This window comes from Jaculus jaculus, chromosome 8 (genome assembly GCF_020740685.1).
Source record: "Jaculus jaculus isolate mJacJac1 chromosome 8, mJacJac1.mat.Y.cur, whole genome shotgun sequence".
Lineage (NCBI taxonomy): Eukaryota > Metazoa > Chordata > Mammalia > Rodentia > Dipodidae > Jaculus > Jaculus jaculus.
Window position 1 is genome coordinate 2,976,506 of NC_059109.1, and position 19,243 is coordinate 2,995,748.

Consider the following 19,243-nt stretch of genomic DNA (forward strand, 5'->3'; position numbering starts at 1 on the left):
ACTGGCAGAGCGTGAAGGTCCTGGCATGCCCATTCTCTCACCCTCAAAAATAAAAAAAAGGAAAAAAAGGAAAAGTAGGGGCTGGAGAGATAGATTACTGGTTAAGATACTTGCTTATGAAGCCTAAGGACCCAGGTTCAATTCCCCAGTACCCACATATGCCAGATGAATTAGCTGGCAGTGGCTAGAGGACCTGGTGTGCCCATTCTTTCTCTATTTGCCTCTTTCTCTATCTCAAAATATTTGGACTGGAGAGATGACTTAGTGGTTGAGGTATATGCCTGCAAAGCCTAAGAACCCAGGTTCAATTCTCCAGGTCCCATGTAAGCTAGATGCACATGGTGGTGTATGGTGTTTGCAGTGGCTAGAGGCCCTGGCACGACCATTCTCACTCTCCCCCAACCCCCATCTCAAATAAAAAGAAATCTTTAAAAATCTTTTTTATGAAAAAAGGACTGGAGACATGGATCAGCAGTTAAAGACACTTGCTTGCAAAGCCTGACAGCTCAGGTTCAATTCCCCAGTACTATGTAAAGCCAGGTGTATAAAATGGCGCATGCATCTGGAGTTGGTTATTAGTGGCAGAAGGCTCTGGCATGCCTATACTCACTCTCTTCTGTGTTTACTCTCTCAAATAACTTTTATAAAATAAAATAAAGGAAAAAGAAAAACAACCAAAACTATAAGCCACAACTTCTGCCCAGATTCCCCTAGCCCTTTCCTCAGACAGACTTCAGTCTCTGGAGAGCTGCCAGGGCCACAGGCTGGCTGGCCTTTTGTTGACCTCATTCTGGCTATGTCCCCTGGCCCCCACGGAGCCGTGGGCCAGCTCTTTCAAGGCAGTACCAGCGGCCCTCTTTTGGAGGCCTGTGCTGGGTTTTTCAACCGCTTGCCCGCTAGATTTATGGGTCAGGAGCCTCATAATGGCTACGCACAGGTGGACCTGGCTGCAGCCCCTGAAGGACAGTCTCTTCTTGGGGCTCCTGTGGAGATGGCTCCATCTGCATTTGGTGCCAATCCTCAATGTCCTCAGCCTCCGGGAAGCACTAGCCACCAGCTGGTGTCCCCAGTAGCTGGGCCCAGACGTAAGCAGTCTGCTTCCTTGGGGACACTAGCATAGCTGGAAAGCCCCATCTAATCCCCCCTCCACATGGCTCCCGTGCTCAGGAGCCCTGGGGAGCCAGGGGCGGGGAGCAGGCAGAATGGGGCTGTCAACCCTTGCATCCGGCCCCCACCGGGGACTATCTGGTTCTCTCAGACAGCCTGCAGGACAGGTGGTCTCAGTGCTTGACGCAGCTTGCTGGAGACCCCTCACCAAGGCAGGCGGGCCCAGCCTGAGCACCTTGGTCCTTGGCACTGCTGGGGGGCATGGATGAGAGCACGTTCATTTTCCATCAACACTTTATTATCCAGCAGATCCAACCCTGGTGCAGAAGCCTGCTGTAGCGTCTCCTGAGCCGGCTGTGCCTGATCACAAGCACGATGTCTTGCCATGGGGCGGGGTGCTCAGACCCCAGCCCAGCCACCATCCAGACGCCAGCGGTGAGACTATTGCTCAAATGAGGAAACGGGCACTTTGTTAAGCATACAGCAAATGCCAATGAGCCCAGAGAGGGGGCGCTCAGCGTCTTGGGGAGGCAGCCCTGCACCTCCTCCCGTGCTCCCCCACCACTCTGCCTTTGGTGGAGGAGGCCATCTGGTGCAAGGTGCTGGAGAGGCTCACACTTAACTAGGAAGGCCCCTGCCAGGCGTTTGGAGTGGGGCCTCTGGCGGCAGGCACTGTGGCGCGCGGCCCGCAGGGGGCAGTGTGCACCCACGGCCCGCACCCTGCCAGCGCTGCAAGTTCCCACTGCACAGCCCTCAGAGGCTGAGTCACAGTACAACAGTGATCTGTGAAGAGCCCAAGGCTCACACCTGAGCCAAGCCGGGGCCCTGGCATCATGGCTTCAATGCCAGGCCTCGCCACAGGTCTGGTCTGAAAACCAGGTTCCTGAAAAAGCACCATGGAGGCGCTGGGGGCGCAGAGGTGGGGGAAGCCCCCACTTCTGGGTGGCCCTGGCCCAGCCCACACCTCCTGACCTGGGGCTGCAGGTCACGGCTGGAGCCTCCCCAGTTCCTACCACACTGGCTCTAATTTCTACCGGTTTATCCTTGTGGACAGAGCAGCCCGCCCAGCAGAGGACAGGCATTCTCACCCTAGTGCTCCTGCAAACACCAAAGGCACACGGACCAAGCACCCCCTGGGCCCTGCCACCCGGCCCACTCCCAAGCTGAGGGGCTGAGGGACTTGTCCTGCCCACCAGCCCCTCACATCTGTGCATGTCTTCTGGCCGGGGAAAAGGGGCTGTCCTCCCATTTTCTGCCCACAAGACAGGCAGAGGGGTGGGCCCTCACCCAGCTTCTCCCTGCGTCCCATGGAAGCCCGTATGTCAGGAGCCAGGCTGGATAGGGCAGTCAAGGCAGGCTGAGTGAGCACCAAGCTGTGTGCCCGCCTTGCCTGCAGCAGGCTGGGCCCTATCGCTCGGAGTCAGAGAAAGAGGAAGGCTTAGTCCATCTCCACACCAGCATGTCCTCCCCTGCCACACGGTGGGACTCTGTCTGGATCCGGGATTCGTTGGAGGCCAGGAATTCCACAGCACGGTCCCACACACGCTTCATGCGCCGCCTGCAAGGAGAGAAGCTTAGCGGGCCGCCGGGGTGCTATTCCATCCCACAAAGGAAGCCACAGCTCCAGGCTGCGGGGAAAAAATGGTGCTGGCCGTCAAGGCAACTGTAGAGGGGTGTTTCACCTTCTTTGTCCCACAGTGTCAACTAGAAGGAGCTACAGAGGAGGAGGGGCTGGACGCCTGGGTCTCCATGTGAGGGTCCGTCAGGCTGGCTGTACCCATGCACCCTTCATGGGCCAATTAGTGCAGCCACTGGGCTGCCAAGTCCACACCCATAAGCCTTCATGGGACTGGAAAAGGGATGCATCCCACCAGGGAGGCCAAGACACCAGATCTCTGGGAAGGGCCCTCCAGGAGCCAGCCCCTTATCCTTCATGACAGAGGGTTCCAGGGCCATGGGGAGGGGTGGCTTTTAAGTCTTCCTTCCCAGCCCGGGCAACACCACATCGCCTCAAACTTTTCTCAGTATGGCAGGGTCACCCGGGAGGCCAAATGCAAGTGAGGAGGCAGGGTGGGGTTTCTTCCCAGGGGGCCACACTGTCATCAGACCTATTCAAGAGGATGGTATGGCCAGGCTGCAGACTCCCTAGAGACCGGGTCAGGAAGATGTGAGTGCTGCCTTCAACTGGGTGCCCTGGAAGGCAGGCAGCGATGAGCAGGCCCTGCCTCACTGCAGCCCCTGCAGTCTGCCCATCCATAGGTAAGGCCTGAGACTGCTGAGCCAGAGCTCCAATCAGCTCCTGCGCGGCTCACTACAGCGTACCGACATTCCCCAGTGCTGTCCCGGTGGCAGACCTGACCATTCCGCCAGTGGCCTGCCACAGACAGTCCCGCCTGGGTGGACAGAGGGCTCGGGAGGAGCAAGAACTGCGGGTGTGGGCACATGATGGCCTCAGACCAGGGCAGCCATGTACCTGGCCAGACCATAGGAGCTCAGGCCAGGTGATGTGGCTGCAGCTGTACCAGCTAAGTCCAAGGGCTGAGGGCCACTCTGGAGTGTTTATGTGCCTGGCACTGACCACCTCACTGGCATTCCTGTCCCCTTCTCCTCAAGAGTTGTTACTGCCTAGTGTCACTCACGATCTCTGTGCTTCGTGTCCCCTCTCTAGAACGACCTCTTCCATTTGCCACAAGCACATAACTAAGCGCTCCCAGACGTTTGTGGACTAAATGTGTGAACAAAAGGCCATCTCCACCAGAGTCTGGAATCACTGCTTCATGAAGAAAATGGAGCTGTGAGGTTGGTCACATGACTAGGGGCAGGGCCAGGAACTAGGCAGGGGCCTGGAGACCAGTAGCCTCCCCAGGGAGTTGGAGAGCCAGCCACATGCTACGTGAGGACCCATAGGCAGGCAACTCAGAGTGGCAGTGGGCGCCCCTCCTACCACCTGTGCCAAGGGCCTGGAAGCATCTTCATGTTGAAGAAACCATGTTGTGTGGTGCTGGGGGCGGGCCAGGGCTGCAGCAGCCAGGGAAGTGAGGTGCATACCACTAAGCTTCCCACCCAGCAGCAACTTGTTGACAGTGGCTCACGCCTGCAATGCCAGCATTTGGGAGGCTGAGGGAGGAGGCCTGCCAGCCTGGACTATACAGTGAAAATTGGACTTACAGATGCTTAACTCTTCCAATTCCCCTTGGGCTGACAGGAAGAAGGATGTCAGCAGCGCAGCCTGGGGGTGGCAGCACAGAATGCCAACACTGGGGACTCGGCAAAGCCCTTCATTTCCCCAAGCCTGGGCTTCCTCACCTATGCCACAGAGCCCTCACTGTTCTCACTCTGCAGGCTGTAGTGAGGACTGGGCGTGTCCTGTCGACAGCCCACAAGCATGGGAACTGTGACCTGAGCGTAGTCCAGGCTGTCCGCAGAACAGCCTGGTCTGTGGTGACAGCCACAAACTACAGTGACACTGAGGTGGCCCCTGCTGGCTACCCCACACCCAATTCTGGTGCACAACTCCACCTGTCACAATCACATAGCCTGGTGCCTTTGAGACTGACCCTGTGTACCTCTGTGAAACTCCACTTTGCCTCACAGGTATGTGTGTGCACGTATGTGTGAATATGCACAGGTGCACATGCAGACTGGGGGACCAGACTGCTGCTATTGTAGGTAACAGGTGTTCCTCGTTGTGGGTCATGGTCACTGCCTGAAAAATCCCCTTCTCTCCACACCACTGGTTATTCACACAGACAAGGAACTGGTTCTGGTCGGCAGAACCCTAAGGAATGTGTCCCCATGGCTCTTGCACGGAAGACAGTGACAGGAAGCCTACTTGCCGCTGCCAGCTGGGACAAGGCAGATGCCACTCTAGCAGCAGGGAGCCACCTTCTCAGGACCAAAGGGAGCAGCTTGCTGCACACGGGAAGAGGGCCGCGAGAGCAGACATGAGGCCGGGGCTGGGGTTTCCGGTGCCGAGCTCTGCTTACTCTGGATTTCCATGGGCAGAAGCCATTAGGCCCTGACCAGCTGGAGCTTGGGGGCCACAGCCAGGGTGTGGCAGTGGCGTCGGTGTGCAGAACGCTGATGCTCTGCTATGGCCTCACTGGCTCACTCTGCCACCACCGCTGCCACTGCCACACAGGACAGAGCCAGCAGCAGGAGGCCGGCTGCAGCCACCCTCAGGTGGACCACCGTGTCAGGCTCTGGGCTTCCCGCCATGGAGCTTATTGGGGTCAACCCAGCAGCCCTGCCGGGGAGGACTCACCGGCTCTGTGGAGGGATGAGGCTGTCGCGCACGTGGAGGATGCCCACATACGGGTAGCGTTCCATGTCCTGCTCCCAGTCCACATAGTGGTCCTGGACCACGTCTGTGGAGAATGAAGTGGTGAGCACCAGCCCCCGTAGGAACGGGCCATCCTCCCCGCAGGGCCCACACACCTATGATCTTCTTCACCATCTCGTACATGGCCTGCTCCTCCTCTTCTAACTTCCGCCACCTGTACTTCAGCAGGATCAGGAGCCCCCACAGGAAGGCCAGGCCTGGAAGGGAGCAAACTGTCAGCCCGGCATCTGCTCCCACTGTGCAGAGATTCGAGTGGCCACGTGAGCAGAAGGCAAGGCCGAGTGCTCTGCAAATGTGTCCTGAGCACTCGTGTACTCAGGTCAGGGACTGCAAGGGCAGGGAAGCAGCCACCTTCCAGAGGGTGGAGCTATCCAGATCTCAGCCCCTCCCCTCCTCACTCTGGTCTGTCTCGTCCCTAAGCCGGAGCCTCCTTTCACACATGTACGTACACACGCTTGCCGGACCTTGTGTTCTCAGGTGCAACAGCTGATCACTCCCGGCACCTGGCAGCCTGGAAGCTGCTGCTGCTCCCAGGCTCCCATCTCCACGCTCCTGCCTTTCGTCCCAGCCACACCCAGGCCTCTGCTGAAGGCCCCGATGCCGGGAGACGAGCCCTCTCTCCTTTCACACACACACCATGTCCTTACTACTTCCACTGGGCCTGTGGCTCTACACATGTTTACACTTTTCAGGGAATAAAATTAGGCCGAGGTCCCGCAGGCCTCCTGCTTGGCGCTGGTCGGTGTGCTGGGATCCACACTGAGCAGTGCCGCCAGCTCCTGTGGGGTCCACTCCCCTGCCTGTGCCAAGGACATTTCTAGTTATCCTAAAGCTCCTGCCACCCATCTCCAAAGGTAAATACAGCCTGGGGCAGAGGCTGACCTGTCCACCTCCTGTTTTATTAGCCAACCCCAGGTGCAGAGCTGGAAATGAGCACCATGTACGCATCACTCACGCCTGGGGGGTGGGGGCGCTGAGCGGCTCTGGAGTCCTGCTTGCAACGGCAGGCTGAGAAGCAGCAGAAGGACAAGGTGGACAGTGAGGACTTACACCAAAAGAAGATGAGCACGTGGGTGACGGCGGTGAGCAGGGCACGACTTAGACGGCAGCCAATGCCCATGCGGGGTCGGGCAGACTCCAGGCAGACCACCTTGTCCACGGTTGTCACCAGCTCTGATGAGTCTTCCCCTTTCAACCTGGAACAGGATTGGGGGCTCTGACTGTGCTGCAGAGCACTGGGGAGCGAGGGGTGAGCCCCACGTCCGCCGGGGGGAGAGAGGCACGGAAGGAAGACTCCACTTGCTCACAGATGAGGACGGGCATCCTGGGTGTGCTCTTTCCAGAAACTTCCCACACTGGCTACTTAGAAAGAATAAAGCTTTAAAGACGGCAGCAAGCTCGAGCGCCTACCGCTCAAGTGACGTCCCCTCTGCCGGGTCTTTGACAGCCTCTCTCAGCGTGCACAAGATTAAACTGTAAATTGGATTCCCACCTCCCAGCACAGAGAAATGGAAATGTTTACTGCATCTCTGCCTTGGCGAGTATATGGCCAAAGCTGAGACTGAATGCAGGAGGTTGCACCTTTCCTTGGTGATAAGCGGGCATATAAGCTGTTTACGTGAAGATCCTGGGGTGCCGTGAAGTTCACGATGACGGGGAATCTCTGGCCTGCCAGAGGCCAGACCCCTACCACAGACCCTCCAGCAGGTGGGAAGAGCAGGCATTGGGAGCTATGGGCACACTGCACTCTCCAATGGCTGCCATCTGAATTCTCATGGCCCACTTTCCACACGGCCATCGAAGCTGCTCAGCTGCCCTCCTGGCTGCCTTCCCCCGCATGGAAAGGCGAATGTCATCGCTCTTCCGCGCGGGTAGCTCCCATGGGTGCTGTGGAGGGGAAATCCGCATTCTCCTCTGTCTTCCCAACACAGGCAAATCGTTCCACCACGCAGGGCAGCTGCTGCTAAGCCCGCGGATCTTAATCGTGCCACGCATCCAGTTACTGTGTTTTAGGCTGAGCTGCCCAAGGGCTTTGCTGGATGTACTGCTGATGGAATTAGTAATTTGGGTGGATTAGTGAGGAAGGAACAAAACCCAAGTGTGTGCTACTGTCAGGAGCTGGAGCCTGAACTGAGATCCTGAAACCCAGCCGTGGGAAGGGGCTGCGTGGCTCGCTGCTCTGGCAGGGGTCTCCAGGGCTGCCTGGCATGGGCTGGCGCACCCTCCCCAGCTGAGCAGCCACGTGGGGCCTTTCAGCCTTTTAAAAGGGCTGCTATCTCTGCCAACAGTGCTTGCCAGCAATAAAGGCGAGGCAGAAACTGCCTGGTCAGAATAAAACCCAGTATTTCCCAAGCAATTTCCATACTGAGTAAAATCAACAAGCAGAATCACTTCATCTACAAAGGAGAAGTCACACCCCAGGAGAGGAAGCTTAGAAACCTCCTTCCCAGCAGCTGTGGGGCGGGAGAATGAGCAGGAAGAGGGTTGCTCGAGGCAGGATTAGCTGGGTCAGCAGGCTCACGCCCCAGCACCTGGGAAGCGTGTCTCCTCCTGGGGCTGCTACCTGGTCTGAAGCCCAAATGGGCCTGCTTTCTGCCATGTGGCCTGAACCAGTTCTCTAACCACACCACTGAGAGCCTTGGGTGAGCCCTGGAGACAGCTGATGGGTGAGGACAGTGGCGGTGCTGCCTTGAGCCGCCCGCCCGCACTCACCAGATGCCCACGTCCTTGTTGCTGCTCAAGATCCAGGTCAGTGCGGCTTCAAACCTCGAGGAGGAGCTGCCCGTCACATTCTGGGGGGTCGGAGGGAGAGGATTAGCTCTGCCTGCCTTGGGCACCATGGCCAGAGCACCATTATATTGAGGCAGGATTAGAGGCCCTCTACCGTGTCCGCCACACACTCCGAAGCCCGTTCCACCACATGGGCAGCAAACTGGCTGGGTTGATGAGAGCCAGGAAGAGGCTCTGGCCAGAGGAGGGTGCAGAAGCACGCCCGGGAAACTGCAGGTCTGAGGCCAGAGGAACAGCAGTGTGCAAAGGCCGCGCTGCAGCTGGGCCACACGGCCAGCTGCTCAGCCTGCGGTGACATGAAGAGCACCAAAGCTAAGGCCAGGGCTAGTCCCAGCTGTGAGGCCTCTCAAAGTCCCTGGCCTTCTCCAGACCTCAGTTTTCTCATCTGTGAAATGAGCAACTAAACCACATAACCCTGGAGGTCCTCACCAGCTCCAAAATCCCATAATTCTACCATCACATCAAACGGGCCCTGAGTAGCCGAAGGAATCACAAGAGGACAGAACAGCACTGGAGACAGCAGCCCGGAAGGGAGGAGAGGGAACAAAGAGGGAGCAAGTGCAAGAGCCCTTTAAGAAGGGACAGCCTGCAGTGGCCATTCAGCTGGAGAGGGGTCATAGGTCAGACCAGGCCTCATTCATCAGGCCCAGGCCTGGGGCATGGTCCCTTCCTTGCCAGCCTTAACTCAATGTAGCCCATGCTCCACTAGGAAGGGAGGGAGGGAGGGAGAATGAGGCAAGAAAAGGGGTAGAGGGAGAAAGAGAAAGAGAGAGAAAACGCGCACAAGAGCTCTAGCAAGCCACAAGGCAAACACAAAACAGAAAGGGAAAAACCTGCAGGGCTTGAAGGGTCAGCCCTCCCGGAGGGAAAAGCCACAGCCTACTCACGGCTATGTATTCCTGGGCTTCCAGAACAGGAATGCATTTGCTTTTTAGCTTCTCGGGATTGCCACACTCAAAGTTACCTAGGAGAGAGGAGGGAGAAGGCACACTGCAACACAGAGAGAGGTGCTGAAAGTCCTGAACACTGCGAGCATCAGGCCATCAGCACTAATCAGGGGCATGTGGCCGGGGCGCTCGGCTTCCGTGGGTGCCTTCATGGTGCTGCAAGATCAAAAGCCACTTAGCTTGGATCAATTCCAGATCATTAAAACCTGACCCACAAAGCCGGGCGGCGATTTGCATTACCTGACTAAAAAGCTGCCCAATACCAAGGTCTGATACGACTGATCCCTAAAAGGACCAGACAGGCGCTTCGGAAGGTACCAGAATGGCACTAGAAGCAAACCCAGCCTGCGAAGAAAGAAGGGCAGGCGGCTGAGGCACCGCAGGGACTCTGATCACGACATGGGCTCAAGCCTGGCACAGCGAGCCCGTGGTGAAGGGGTCCTGGGAAGCAGTGTGCAGAACAGCGGGCAGGCAGAGGCAGGCTACCACCTGGCCGGGGGCTGGAGTCTGCCCCTTACCCTGGCCACCTCACAGCAGGCAGCCTTCAGCAAACCTGGTGACCCATCACACCCCTCAGCCTTCCTTCACATGGCTTGCTGCCAACATGGCTTCCAGTGGATCAAGTGGATTCCCTGAGAACAGCACAGCACAGGGCGAAGCTTACACAGGTTCTTGACGCTCACAGGTGGCCTATATGCCCTCCACTTGGCCAAGCCAGGGGCTTAGGCAGCCAGACGCTGTGGCCCTGCTAGGTAGCAAGAGGCTCCCCCTGACACAGCCAAACCCTCCTCCCACTTGAAAGGTGTTCCTGACCTGCACCCCCTCCCCAGGTCAAGGCAGCTTTTACCACTTTTCTGCCCCAACTGGACTAGACTTGCCCTTGACAGGTCCACCTGGTCACCGCATGACATCCTTGGGTGCCTCCTATCCCCTTTCCATCCTGAGCTTTGTCAATAAGGCTTTAAAGTGATTCTACTGAGGGGCTGGAGAAATGGCTTAGTGGTTAAGGCACTTGCCTACAAAGCCTAAGGACCCACGCTTGACAACACTGATCTCACATAAGCCAGACACACAAGGTGACCATGAGCAAGGCCGCACACAAGATGGTGCACATGTCTGGAGTTCAAATGCAGTGGCTGGAGGCCCTGGCACCCCAATTCTCTCTCTCTCATTAAAAAAAAAAAAAGATTCCACTGAGGTGACACTGCGTCACTCCCACTGCTGTGCCATTGCCTCCTTGGCATCTGGCTCTACATGTCACTCCCAGGCCTTCACCACCTCTGCTCCATCTAACTCCAGGGCCCAGAATCCACTGCGTTCCCTAATGCCACTCCCTCTTCTTCCCTGCAGAGACCGGTCCCAGCCCTGCCAGTCATTCCTGGGTCCTTGCCTGGCCCTTCCCCACATGCACACAGCCCAAAGGCACCCCGCTTGAGTGACTCTTTCCTGACAGCGACATCTCAATTCACTGCACCTCCTGCAGTGTGTGGCCTGTCTCTGCTACAAAACCACAAGCAGCCTATGGGGTGAGCCACCTCACAACTTCAGGAGGCTGGTACAGCATCTAGAACACAGCTGATCCCACAGGAGGATGGCACGGGCATGGTCCCTACTTCTCTGAGGCCTCCGTGAGAACTCTGCCTTCTCAAGCCCTCTACCCTAATGGTAGCAGGTACCAGAGCCTGTGATGGCAAACCAGGAACAACTATGATGGCAGGTGGATGAAAAAGAAGTGTGGAGCACAGCGTCTCGCCGTCAGGGTGCACAGACTCCCTGGGTCTTCCTAAAGGTAAAGACAGGACCTGGGATAAATGCAGCTTGTCAGCGAGCTCCCTGATGGTGCTGGTGCCGCTGGCCTGAGACGGCAGCCATGATACCAAGGTCAGACACCCACAAGGGCCAGAATTCCACCCCCAGGCCTTAAGGAGGCATGTTGACTCCTTCAGGTGCTTTCAGGAGAGGGAGGCAGTGAGGCCAATGCTGGATCAGGTGTTGGCCTGGTCTATGTCCACTCAGCCCTGGCTGACAGGCCTCAGTCTGTCCTCTGGCATCTCAGTCAGTACAAGGCGTTTCTCAATTACTTCTTGAGACAGAACTACTCCACCTGGTTCTTGAAGCAGACCCAAGCCTCCTATGCTATTCCAGGTGATTTGAGGGCCTCCTGGGTGCCTAGTGTAGGGAAGGACTTAAGAATGTTGGTCAAGGCATGAGTTCAGCAAATTTAATTGTTGGGGACCCTGCCAGCCAGGTTCCCAGAAGATACTCTAGGCACGCTCAGTATGCCTCCCTAGTGGACAGTGTGTGACAGACTAAAGATCACTGGGTCAGACAGGAAGAACGAGGCAGGAGAGGATCACAGACTTGTGGTCACGGATGGCACAGTCAGGACCAGATGTGGCACCAGGGCCCCTTGCAGGCAGCCTTCTACCTACACCAGTAGGCCCCTCCCCTGGCTAGCCTGCTCAAGGAAACTTCCAGGGGTGGAGAACACAAGTTCTGAGAAGGCCTAGGGGTTGGCCTCTCCCAACACCAACAGGAGGCCCCAAAGGACAAGATGATGGGCATCCCTGAAAAGGGGAAGCTCCTGCCAAGAGGCCTGGGTGTACACTGGACCCTGGGGCCTTGCAGAAAAACCAGAGCCAGCACGTGTTGCCCCAACAGAAGACGAAAAGATACGCTAGAGTAGCGAGCGTGAAGGAGAGGCCCGCCCGGCTTCTTCATGCCTTTTAGGGGAGCCGTGGCCTGACTGCTCGGGCGGGGAGCTGCCAGGACTGGCGGCTACTCACCGGCTTGGATGGCCAGGAAGTTGTACAGCTCGTGCAGCAGCTCCAGCAAGGCCGCCTTCTGCTTGGCCTGGCAGAACTGAAAGGCAGAGGAAGGTAGTTGGGGTCTGTCTGTGCCTCCCCAGCCACGAGATCAAATGCACTCTGACAGCAAGGAACACCTCCAACTTTTATTTTGCTGTCGGTTTTTTGTTTTGCTTGTTTTTTCTCTTTTTTTGAGGTAGGGTCTCACTCTAGTCCAGGCTGACCTGGAATTCACTATGTAGTCCCAGGGTGGTGATCCTCCTACCTGTGCTTCCCATGTGCTGGGATTAAAGGTGTGCACCACCTCAGCCTGCCACCTCCAAGTTTTAAGCCATTAAAACAGATTCCACAGAGGGCCAGGCCAAGGAGAACAGTGAGACATGAGGAGTGAAGTGCCAGGGCTCTGGGAAGGTGGAGGGAGAGTGACCCGTGGCTCTGTTCTTAGCCCACAGCATCCTCTGGAGTGACTCAGAGTGATGCAGTTGCCCAGCTTCCCCAGAGAGAAGAGCAGGGACCTTGGAGGGGACGGGGCTACTCCGTCCACACAAGCTTGTGGCCTGCTCGAGCAAGGACTGCAGCGAGGACTCAGCGCGCACAAGCCACTCAGCGTGGCTGACTCCCGGTAAAGAACCAGAAGGGACAGTGCCAGATGCCGAGATGGCCTGAGGAAGACAACACATCCACGCCCAGCCTGTCCCCACGTTCTCAGGCACACAAAGGCAGAGTCCTTAGCCACCAAGAAGGGGAAGAACAGTTATTTGGCACTTAAATGTCCACCTGGGAACCTGGTGAGCCACAGCCACCAAGGTGACTCAGCGAGAGCTTTATAGGAGCCAAGAAGCATGTCCCCAGCTGCCTGCTCCTGGGTCCACCTTCCCTGACCAAGGGAATCCCATGAAGCAGGGACGGCCAGGCCCTGCTGCCAGCTCACTGAGCAAGTCTAATAAGGACATGGAGGACACCAGTCTAGGCTCACATAAGAGGGCCATGACACGTCTAGCTTAGAGGACCAGGGACAAATCTGCCTTTCCTTTGAAGTCTGACATCTTTACAGATGCAAAGGAGGAAGAAACAGGGTGTGAGGATGTTTTCTAATTAAAGGGCAAACAAAACGAATATACCCAGGGGAGGCTCATGGGAAAGCTCTCTTTTTCCTGTCTTTGCTTTTGGTCTTCAAAATCCCAATGTTCCTTTTGGCTGCCTGTGTTTCTGGACCATGTCACCTAAGTGTCAAGCAGTCTACGATGGAAAACACATTAAACTTATGAGGAGTCTGTTTCTGCCGAACAAATGGGGAGCAAAGATGGTGGCTGGCTGAGTGCAAGGAAGGAGCGTCATAACCCCCCAAACATGACACATCAGAAACAAGGAAAGAAGTAACTGGGATCTGCAGCAGGGCGCCCTTCATTAACAAGGGGACGAGTGGATGCAGTGACATCCCGATGACCATGAGTCACAGCCCCTGGGCTGTGGAGGCCTGGCACCACACACTTAATAATTGGACCACTAAGTCATGCCCTCTGGCAGCACACAACTCCTCCTGGGAGGATTTATGAGCTGAAAATTTACTGCCTCGCATCTTCCTGAGACTCTCGCAGAACCAGCGCGCTCACTAACACTGCTCTCGTGATTCATAAATGGTTGGGACTGTTCACCTTCCCCAAATATTATTCATAGGGAACATAAGGGCTTCATAAAACAAATCTAAATATCGGTTAAAAGAGCTAATTCCAATCACCATGCTTCAAACAAATGCCTCAGATGTATCAAATCAGTACAGCATTTTCCAGGCCACAGATACACACCAGAGACGAGGCAGAATTGAGAACCTGGCCCCCGGATGCTTAGCAACTGCCAGCCCTGTTCCCAACACCAGCGAGCTACAGTGGTCCTTCACCAACCCACAGCACCACCCTGGACTGACAGGCAGATCAAAGTCTCCAAAGCTATGATTGATGGAAGGGCCTCTGTAACAAGCCCAGGGCTGGATCCTGGGAGCTCGGTCCTCCGTATTTCAAGTACTGCTTCACTGCCACAATTGAGTCTGACACAAGCATCACAGAACATGATGTGATTCTGGTACATTCTGGGAAGCACTCCTTGAAAATGATCCTATGATGATCTTTTTCAGGGAAGTTTACCTCCTGGCAAAGACTAACATCCTCAGGAGGAATGATAAAAGGCAGAGAAACTCAAACTTACCTCATCTGTTTTTCTCTCACATTCCACTGGTAATAATTTCACTGTGACCAAGAAAAGAAATACACAGATTAAAAGTGGGGTTTGAGGAAATGAAGATTAAAAAGAGACTTCTCAAATTCAGATGGAGTAAAAACTGACACAGGGTTGGGGCTAGAAAGGTATCATCTCAATGTGGCATTTTTTTTTTTCTTTTGGTTTTTCAAGGTAGGGTCTCACTCTAGCTCAGGCTGACCTGGAATCCACTGTGTAGTCTCAGGATGGCCTTGAACTCAGGATGATCCTCCTACCTCTGCCTCCTGAGTGTTGGGATTAAAGGTGGTTGCCGGCTGGGGAGATGGCTTAGTGGTTAAAGCCCTTGCCTGCAAAGCCAAAGGATCCAGGTTTGATTCCCCAGGACCCACATAAGCCAGCTGCACAAGGTAGTACATGCATCTGGAGTTCATTTGGAGTGACTATAGGCCCTGGTGCGCCCATTCTCTATGTTTCTCTCTCAAATAATAAAAATACCTTTTTCTTTTAAAGGCATGTGCCACCACGGCAGCTTCAATGTGGCATCTTTAAAGTGCAAACAACAGGACCTAAAGGCTTCCCCAACATGGATTCAGAAATCAGATTGTATCCCAACTAAAGTGAGCAGCCACAGGCTCTTGGGCAATACAACACTTGGAACCTCCGTTTCTTTATCTGTAAAATGGGGTCAAATGGGCCTTCCTGTGCCAGGCATGGTGGCCTGCAGGTGCAATCTCAGTACTAGGGAGGCTGAGGTAGACATGTCATGAGTTCAAGGCCAACCTGGGATTCAAAGTGAGACCCTGTCTCAAAAAAAAAAAAAAAAAAAAAAACCAAACAAGAACCTTCCCTTGATTAACTCAGGGAGTTAGGCTCAAACAAGACAACAGAGAGGACAGTTGTGTGGACTGCACAACCTTATGTCAAGGGTTACTGTTATGATGAGGCAGCTCCAGGCAATTCTTGGGAGGTATTCCCAAAGTTGATGTCTTAAACTGTCTTAGTGGTGAGCCACAGCACGATGTGACATCATCAGCACGGTGACAACGGCAGTTAGTGCTGCTAGCAGCTCCCTAAACGATTCCTCCCAGTGTCTGCCTAAGTCTGTGATCCCAGGCCTGCACACTGATACACACCCAAACATCTGTCTGCCCCGAGATCAGATGCTAGTGCAGGTTCCCCCTGTATTCCAGCTGCTTTAGCCAGGCAATGGATGAAGTGTCCCTGTACACCTAAATTAACAATAAAATGAGCTGACTCCTGGTGGCATAGGTCTGTAATCCCAGCTATGTGGGAGGCTAAGGCAGGAGGGTCACAGGTCGAAAAGGCAGCTTGGACTAGAATGAGTTCAAGGCTAGCCTAGGCAACTTAACAAGAACCTGTCTCAAAATAAAAAATAGTAATAAGACTGAGGCTATAGCTCGGTGATGGAGCACTCGCCTTATGTCAAGCATATGTGAGGCCCTAAATTCAACAAATTATAATGAAATGTCCTCTGCATTATTTCCAATTAGGGCCGAGTTCAAAGGCCAGTGGCCTTTTTGGACAGCTCTTCAGGAGACACACTGTATCCCGTACATCTCCCTTGGACACGGCTAGTCTTATAGTAAGTGTGAACAGATGATGGCTGACAACAGCCTGCATCACTGGCCCTCTCCTTGGCAAACTCGAGGATGCTGCAAGCAATAACTGCCCCATTGGTACCAGTTTAAGCTCTTCGAAAGATTCTCCCACATTTGTGTGCGTCACAGGCAGGGCTACAACCCTTGTGAGGATGCAAGGCCCCATGGTTCAAGATGCAGTGAATAATCTTTTTGGTGCTACAAAACCGGGGCCACCATTGCTTCCTCCCTGAGGGATCAGTGAAATCTGGGGAGCCTTCACATGGGAACTTAAGTGTGAGTGAGCAAGAGATCAAAGGGGAAGGAAACCAAAAAAGGGGGGGCTGTCTGTTAAGAGTGTAGCTTTCTCTCCACAGGGCAAGCCAGAAGTTGGGGTAGAACTCAACTTGCTCCCAGCACGTGGCTGAAAGGCAGACATGAGGCGGAGGGCGAGGGGAGGAAAAGAAGAGGAGCAAGAAGAGGCAGAAAGTGCTGTAGACGCTGGGAAGAAGGAAGGTGAGTCTGCAGCGAGAAGACAGGGCGCACCGGGCGCTGGGAGGACGCGCGGCGGTCCCGGCCGACACCCGCGCCCCCGGGCCCTCCCCAGCGCCGGCCCGGGACGTACTGTGGTCCTCCGCCTCCTGCGGCGCCGAGGGTCTGCCCATCTTCACCCAGAGGATGCCCAGGAAGACGAGCAGCAGCCCCAGGCTGGCCCAGAGCAGGAGCCGGGACAGGTAGCGCTCCAGCCGCCGCCCCGCCTCCGGCCTGGCCCGCGCCGCGCCCGCACTGCCCGCTCGCGAGGCCCGCAGGCCGGGGCGCGGGTCAGGGCCGAAGGCGGCCGGGGGCGGCCGCGCCCAGGCCGGGCTCGAGGCCCACCAGCGGCGGATCGGGCCCAGCGCGGCCCTGTCGGACGTCCGGGCGTCCTCGTCCTCCTCAGAGCTGCCCCGGACCGAGGCGCGGCGCCGGAACGGCGCGGGGCGGACGGGATAGGCGAGGCCGCGGCTCCCGGCCCAGGGAGCGGCGGAGGCCCCGAGGTCGCCATGAGGCCCCGAGGTCTTGGAGGCCGGCGGGGAGAGCCAGGGCTCCGCCCGCACCGAGGCCGCGGCGGGCCGGGCGCGCAGCGGCGCCTCCTCGCGCAGCCGGGCCTCGGCCCGCGGCCGCTCCGCGTCGCGCAGCCGGGCCTCGCCCCGCAGGCGGCGCAGCTTGTTGCGGTACACGTCCCGAGTGGTGTCGGTGATGGGTCCTGGCTGGAAGCCCAGGGCCTGCAGCTCCCGCCGCAGCTCCAGGTCCGACAGGCCGGCCATGGCCAGGACGCCGCCCCCCGCCCGCCCCTGGCGCGCACCGCACCCGGAACTGCTCCCACAGGCGGCCGCGGCGGAGCGGGCGGGGCCGCGCGCCATGATGGGAAGGTCGGCCCCAGACGCCATGTTGGGAAGGGCGGTTGCCGGCCAAGCGGTCGGCCATGATGAGAAGGTCCGACTCCACTTAAGAGCTGCCATGTTGGTGAGGTCCGTAGGGATTTTTTTTTTTTTTTTTTTTTTTTTTTCCTAGGTAGGATCTCACTCTAGTCCAGGCTAACATAAATCTCAGGGTGGTCTAGAACTCACGGTGATCCTCCTACCTCTGCCTCCCAAGTGCCGGGATTGGTCGCGCGCCACAATGCCTGGCTTCCTCCCTCTTAATTAAATTTATTTATTGGAGAGACAGAGAGAGAGAGAGAGGGGGGGGGAGAGGGAGAGAGAGAGAGAGAAAATGGGAGCTCCAGGGCCTCTAGCCACTGCAAACGAACTCCAGTTGCATGCATCCTCTTGTGCATCTGGCTTATATGGGTCCTGGGGAATAAAACCTGAGTCCTTTGGCTTTGCAGGCAAACGCCTTAAATGCTAAGCCATCCCTTCAGCCCTCCTCCCTTTAAAAAATATTTTTTTGTCTTCAGCTCTTGTCTTGCTCCACCCTCTCCCTTTCCCTTGTCTGTTAGACCTGTGGTTTTTACCTATGGTTCTTTGCACCTAACATAGTCCTTGGCATGCAGTAGGCATTCAGTAAAATATTGACTTAATGAATGAATTGTCTAATTCTCAAAGACAAGCCACTACCAGGAGTAGAGAGACACAATCGGTTGCCAGTCTCTCTCTTTGTGTTTTTGTTGGAGAGGCATGTGTTTCTGTGAGTAGGGTTAGTGTATTTGTTTGTGGATGTGCGTGTGGAGATCAGAATTTGACTTCCGGTGTTTTTTATTCTCTCTCCACATGATTCCTGAAGGCGTGGTCTCTCTGAACCTAGAGCTCACCAATATTCCTGTTCTTGGCCTCCCCAGCTCTGGAGTTTTAGGTGCAAACCACCACGTCAAGCATTTATGTGGCTGTGGGGATCGAAACTTTGACCCCGCGTCTGCCCCAAGCATTTACCCAGAGCTTACCCACAGAACCATCGCCCCAGCCCACGCTTGGATTTCATGCCAGTGGCAGGGTCAGCCCTATGCATGCTCCCAGACCCTGTGCTGCAGGACAACCGCAGACAAGTGCTTGGCCACTCAGGAGCAGAGCACGCCCATGCCCTAGGCCAGACCAACCGCCCACGCTGGCCTCCCATGACTGCTGTGGGGCTGCTGGGAAGAAGCTTTGTGGCACCTGGTGGGATTCTCACAGGAGAGATGAGCCCAGCAGTTTTGCTGCCCTGCTGTGATCTGAGTTCCGATCCTAACTCTGTAACCGTTAGATGTGTGATCATACCCAATTAACATCTCAAGCCTATTTGTCAGAACCCCCCATAGGGCTGCTGGAGGAGTAGAAGATATGGTGCTCAGGATGGGGTCTGGCAGGAGCTCATCCTTGTTTACACTTCACCCAAATCCCTACAGCCAGCGCTGTTCAGAGCCTCCCACAGGCCCAGTGATTTGGTTACATGAGGCTCTTAGCAGGAACCCCTTAGGGAACCAAGGGAAGCTGCTCCAGCATCCTCTCCCTCTTCCCCTTCCTTCTGCGTCCCCCATGAGCTTCTTCCTGCAACGGTTACTGTGGCCCTAGTTCTTCAAGGGTCCAGTTTGGCCAGCCCCCTCCTGCCTGAGGTCTCCCTGCTTTACCTACCCAGCCCCATCCCTGCGGCCCTCTTCTTTCTGTCCGTGTCCTCCACAGGACCCTGGGCCATGTTCTTCCGCCAGCTTTGAATTTCTGCCACTCGTTCTATCTCAGGGGCACTCAATGCTGGCCACATCGCCAGGAAAATTGCAGCATCTGCTCAGTTAGCCTCCCCTTCTCCCTGACTCAGCTGCTCCCATGCGTTGCGATTTCTCTTACCAAGTGTTGTTTTCCTTTTCTCTGCCTGTGTTTTCACCGACTGCCATGGATTTGATATAGTGATTGCCTAACACATATACCACACAATAGTATTTCATTTCTTTCTGAAGCACTGTTTGCATGACAAATGCGTCGGTAGTGT

General features: G+C 55.9%; 1 protein-coding gene across 1 annotated transcript; it reads right to left on the minus strand.

The window, feature by feature from the left end:
• Positions 1–1,383: 1,383 nt before the first annotated feature.
• Lemd2 (LEM domain nuclear envelope protein 2) lies at positions 1,384–17,109 on the minus strand. Its single transcript, XM_004649570.3, has 9 exons — positions 16,431–17,109; positions 14,196–14,236; positions 11,973–12,048; positions 9,127–9,203; positions 8,162–8,241; positions 6,500–6,645; positions 5,545–5,646; positions 5,372–5,474; positions 1,384–2,665 (listed from the first exon to the last, which is right to left on the minus strand). The coding sequence occupies exons 1-9, from the start codon at positions 17,107–17,109 to the stop codon at positions 2,515–2,517; spliced, it is 1,455 nt and encodes a 484-aa protein (XP_004649627.3). The 3' UTR covers positions 1,384–2,514.
• Between the last annotated feature and the right edge of the window lie 2,134 nt (positions 17,110–19,243).

Coding starts and splice junctions, on each gene's coding strand:
- Lemd2 (XM_004649570.3), bottom strand. CDS start 17,109: ATGGCCGGCCTGTCGGACCTGGAGCTGCGGCGGGAGCTGCAGGCCCTG. Junction 12,049..14,195: donor GTGAGAGAAAAACAGATGAG/GTAAGTTTGAGT, acceptor TCTGCCTTTCAG/TTCTGCCAGGCCAAGCAGAA. Junction 9,204..11,972: donor CTTCCTGGCCATCCAAGCCG/GTGAGTAGCCGC, acceptor CCTCTCTCCTAG/GTAACTTTGAGTGTGGCAAT.